At 47.8% G+C, this 4,749-nt stretch overlaps 1 protein-coding gene across 1 annotated transcript in view; it reads left to right on the top strand.

Moving 5' to 3' along the window:
- Positions 1-213: 213 nt before the first annotated feature.
- Positions 214-4,749, top strand: part of ADAMTS1 (ADAM metallopeptidase with thrombospondin type 1 motif, 1) — a gene marked incomplete at both ends in the record, with an annotated part of 4,827 nt that continues 291 nt past the window's right edge. The window contains 8 exons of the mRNA XM_008939419.1: positions 214-560; positions 1,003-1,135; positions 1,543-1,710; positions 2,094-2,380; positions 2,629-2,815; positions 2,917-3,092; positions 3,976-4,151; positions 4,540-4,749. Coding sequence (XP_008937667.1) covers positions 214-560; positions 1,003-1,135; positions 1,543-1,710; positions 2,094-2,380; positions 2,629-2,815; positions 2,917-3,092; positions 3,976-4,151; positions 4,540-4,749 — 1,684 coding nt within the window. The remainder of the gene's footprint in view (positions 561-1,002; positions 1,136-1,542; positions 1,711-2,093; positions 2,381-2,628; positions 2,816-2,916; positions 3,093-3,975; positions 4,152-4,539) is intronic.

Below are 4,749 nucleotides of genomic sequence, written 5' to 3'. Positions count from 1 at the left end.
CCCTCGGGCCCGCGGCATGCTGAGGGGTGCTCAGCCGGAGCTGCCGAGGTCTGGGAGCGGGAGCCGGGCCCGGTGCGTGGGGGCATCCCTTAGGCGCAAATCTCTGAATATCGGCGGGGGTTGGGTTCATTACGGTGGTCTCTTGCAGCGGCACTTCTCTTTGCTCTGCTCACCTGTGCTTTCCCACCCTTGCCCTCTCTTTATTTAACGCAGAAACGAGAAGCAGAAGGAAGAAGAGGTTTGTGTCCAGTCCTCGCTATGTGGAGACCATGCTGGTAGCCGACCAGTCCATGGCTGAATTCCACGGCAGCGGACTGAAGCACTATCTCCTGACGTTGCTCTCCGTGGCAGCCAAGCTGTACAAGCACCCCAGCATCCGCAATTCCATCAGCCTCGTGGTGGTGAAAATCATGGTCATTTACGAGGAGCGGAAGGGACCCGACATCTCTTCCAATGCGGCCCTGACTTTGAGAAACTTCTGCAGCTGGCAGAAGCAGCACAACCCGCCCAGCGACCGGCACGCGGAGCACTACGACACAGCAATCCTCTTCACCCGGCAGGTGAGGGAAACGGAGGTCAGATCCGTCTCCATGCCCATTGCTCCCTACCCCCGGAGGCCCGCTCTGCCGGGATACCTCTGAAAAAGTGTTCAGAGGCAGTCTTGTGTCATCATAGCTTCAGGAAAGTAGGCTAAAAATGAAACGAACGCCTTTTTGTTCAGTCGTTTATTTTGCTGTTTGCACCGACTCAGAAGGAACTCACAACATATGCGACATATTTCTGCCTCGGATGTTTTTGGCAGATTTAGTATGGAAATTACACGTTTTATTTCTACGTGTAACCCTTGTGTATGTTCCAAAGATAGATTTTTTGCCATCGTACCCATTGAAGTGCTGAATATTTATGCTCTTTCCATAAGTAAGGGCGAACTGCCAGGGTTGGATGCTTTGTGCCAAGGTTAAGTCTCTGATCTGATTAATAATGAAACTGCCTTTTTTACAGGACCTCTGCGGTGCCAAGACATGTGATACTCTGGGGATGGCTGATGTGGGAACAGTTTGTGATCTGAACCGCAGTTGCTCTATCATCGAAGACGATGGTTTACAGGCTGCCTTTACAACAGCCCACGAACTAGGTACTTGAGGCTTTGAAAGGCCATTGCACGTGATTAATTGAAGCCGGCTCGATGATGCAAAGCAAAGAGCTGCCCAGCCTGCACCACGGGTCACCCTGTGGGATGAGGATTTGGGAGGAGGCAAAGCTCTGCCTTGCAGCAGGGCTCAACTGTGAAAGCAAACTCAGTCTGCACAGCATTGTCTGCAAGAGCTGTGTGTTTGACTGCAGGAAAAAAGTATGTGAGAAGCCTGTGAGGGGAGCAGAGATACAGTGCCATCTGCTTGAAGTCTGGCAGCATTCAGATTCAGGTTTTTATTTAAAGACCAGGCAGGCTACAAGCAGCCCTAGAGTACTATTTTAAATAGTATTAGTAATGCATAGGACAGACTTCTAAAATCACAGACTTTTCTTTTTTTTTATCTTAAGGCCACGTGTTTAACATGCCTCATGACGATGCAAAGCAGTGTGCTGGTATTAACGGAATAAGCCGGGATTTCCACATGATGGCATCTATGCTTTCCAACCTGGATCGCAGCCAGCCGTGGTCTCCCTGTAGTGCCTACATGATTACAACATTCTTGGATAATGGTCATGGTAAGATTATTAAGTTTTCCATTCATGTGGCATTTAAGTGCTTGTGCTTTACTGCTTTCCTCCCTTCTTTCCTCCCTTCTTTCCTCCCTTCTTTCCTCCCTTCTTTCCTCCCTTCTTTCCTCCCTTCTTTCCTCCCTTCTTTCCTCCCTTCTTTCCTCCCTTCTTTCCTCCCTTCTTTCCTCCCAACAGAGTGCTTTTTGCTACAGCATGGAGTTAACCTTTTACATGCTGCCAATGCATTTAGAAGATCCTTAGTTTTACAAAAGTGGTGGCACAAACTGACTCAAAGGTTACAAAGCAAGCAGAGTTCCCTTTTGAAATGGAACTTACTGGCAGCATCATCTTCCTTTTTTTTTTTTTTCTTCTTTTATCTTCCTTTTCAGGTGAGTGTTTGTTGGACAAGCCCCACAGACCAATCCAGCTTCCTTCTGACTTGCCTGGCACATTGTACGATGCCAACAGACAGTGCCAGTTTACATTTGGAGATGAATCTAAGCACTGCCCCGATGCAGCCAGTACGTGTACGACGCTGTGGTGTACTGGCACTTCTGGAGGACTGCTTGTGTGCCAAACCAAACACTTCCCTTGGGCAGACGGCACCAGTTGTGGGGAAGGGAAGTGGTGCATGAATGGCAAGTGTGTGAATAAAACTGAGAAGAAGCATTATGATGTAAGTATTAAAAAAGAAATCAGAATGTATCTGGGGTTGTAGAGTTGCACGGACTATGCTTCAATGGGAGTAATCAGTTCAAAGGGCTTGAATAAATGGAGCTAGATAGCTAATAAAACAAAGTCAAAGCTCTGTTTTTTTTACAAGTGGCTTAGGTAAAAATGAGCGTGGCTGTGGGGTTTGTGGCTTGGTTTTGGTTTTCTTTTACTGTACTGACGTTTTTGTTCTGGTTTTGCTTCTCATTCCAGACGCCAGTGCACGGGAGCTGGGGGTCCTGGGGGGCGTGGGGAGAGTGCTCCCGGAGCTGCGGCGGCGGGGTGCAGTATTCCTTCAGGGAGTGTGACAACCCCATCCCCAGGAACGGTGGGAAGTACTGCGAAGGGAAGCGGGTGCAGTACAGATCTTGTAACATCGAGGACTGCCCGGACAATGGCGGTAATTATTCATCAGTTTTGAGATGGAGGAAGAGTGTCTTGTGGAGGAAGAGCACATACAGAAGATGATCTAATGTCCACCTGTCTTTCCTCTGCCCGCAGGCAAAACCTTTAGGGAGGAGCAGTGTGAAAAGCACAACGAGTTTTCCAGGTCTCCCTTTGGAAGTGGACCTGCAGTGGAATGGACGCCCAAGTTCGCCGGAGTCTCTCCAAAGGACAGATGTAAGCTGGTCTGCCGAGCAAAAGGAACAGGGTACTTCTTTGTTTTACAGCCAAAGGTATTTCAAAACTTTACTTCTTCCATCTAATCACAAACAGGATTTTTATTTTCTCTAACTCTTCATGTGAAGCCAAGAGTCAAGCGGTGTAGAAATCTGGAATTGTCTTTCTCATATTTAAGCTAGGTTTTTCCTTCTCTTCTTCCTACATGCACAAGTGCAAGCATGCTTTAAATATTCTGGCACAGCCCTTCCAGTTATTTCACACGTTCCACCTCTTCTGTCCACTCCACCCTAGTTTCCTTTGCGTTTCTTCCGCCAGTTTGATTACACTGGGATATGTTTGGAAAACTGGGGGGGGTTCTTTGCCAAGACATTGGTGCTTTCTCATATTGGTTACTAATATGCTGACAGCTTAAAATAAACAAAAGGAAAAATATTAGTCTTGCATAGCTACTGGAACTTGCTGTCATAAGACGTTGAGAGCCAGAAACTAGGCAGGGTGGTGACACAGATAATTTTTGTGGAGCAGTACTCCTAGCAAAAAAGGATACATTGAATACCATTAAAAGCAATTGTGGTCCCATACTTTGAGGATATAACTACCTTCTAGTGACATTAAAAAATAATGCTCTTTCTTTATATGGGATTAGTTAAAATGCTTCTGTGGGGTGTTTTGGGGGTGGAGGTGTTAACAAAAGCTGAAATCGGTGGTTGTCTCCTGTCACCACAGCATCATTTTTGCAAGTGAGATGAAGTAGTGCTACACACCTCCAACTATCTATGGGCTGCTTTGGTTTTTAGTTTCAAAAGGACTGAAAATACGGGTACTACAGCTCTTCCACCTGCCCATATTTTACATTTTATATACATCCGTATTAGGTGATTTTCAAAGCAACATGCATCTTCCAATCAAATGCCCTACTGCTTGTTTCCCCCAAAGGTTGTGGATGGTACCCCGTGTAGCCCCGATTCCACCTCCGTCTGCGTCCAGGGGCAGTGTGTAAAGGCTGGCTGTGACCGTGTGATAGGATCAAATAAGAAGTTTGACAAATGTGGTATCTGTGGTGGCAATGGGTCCACCTGCAAGAAAGTGTCTGGCACGCTGGTTAGAGCAAAGTGAGTATAGCACGGCTGCTCTTGCTTTGTTCTGGGGACTGCTTTGTGGGTGTAAGCACTGGGTTTCCAAGTCGTTGAGATGTTGCCCCAGTTTATCATTGGAACTGAGGTCTGATGTGTTGGCACATCTGCCTGAAGATAACTTACAGTGAGATCCCAGCAAGAGAAAGCCCCTTACACGTGGACACGCCTCTGCCATAGCAGTAACATAGGACGTTGGCACCCGCCCATTTATCTTGCAAATCCCTTAATCCGTTAATTTGATTAGGCCAGCAGCTCATGGGCTTAGCACTTTGGCTTCCAGTGAAGCTCAATCTTGTGCTGGGCGGCTCCTGCCCTTTCCCAGGGAAGAGCTGGGGGCTGAGTCTCTCTCTTTTCTCTTCAGTAGACCCGGCTACCATGACGTGGTCACCATTCCAGCCGGGGCGACAAACATCGAGGTGAAGCAGCGAAACCACAGAGGTGCAAGGCACGATGGCAGCTTCCTTGCCATCAAAGCTGCAGATGGCACCTACGTCCTTAACGGCGATTACACCTTGTCGACGCTGGAGCAGGACATCACCTACAAGGGCAGCGTGCTGAGGTACAGCGGCTCCTC

This window comes from Merops nubicus, unplaced genomic scaffold, assembly GCF_000691845.1.
Source record: "Merops nubicus isolate BGI_N331 unplaced genomic scaffold, ASM69184v1 scaffold45234, whole genome shotgun sequence".
Classification (NCBI taxonomy): Eukaryota; Metazoa; Chordata; class Aves; order Coraciiformes; family Meropidae; genus Merops; species Merops nubicus.
This window is presented reverse-complemented; position numbering and strand designations above follow the sequence as displayed.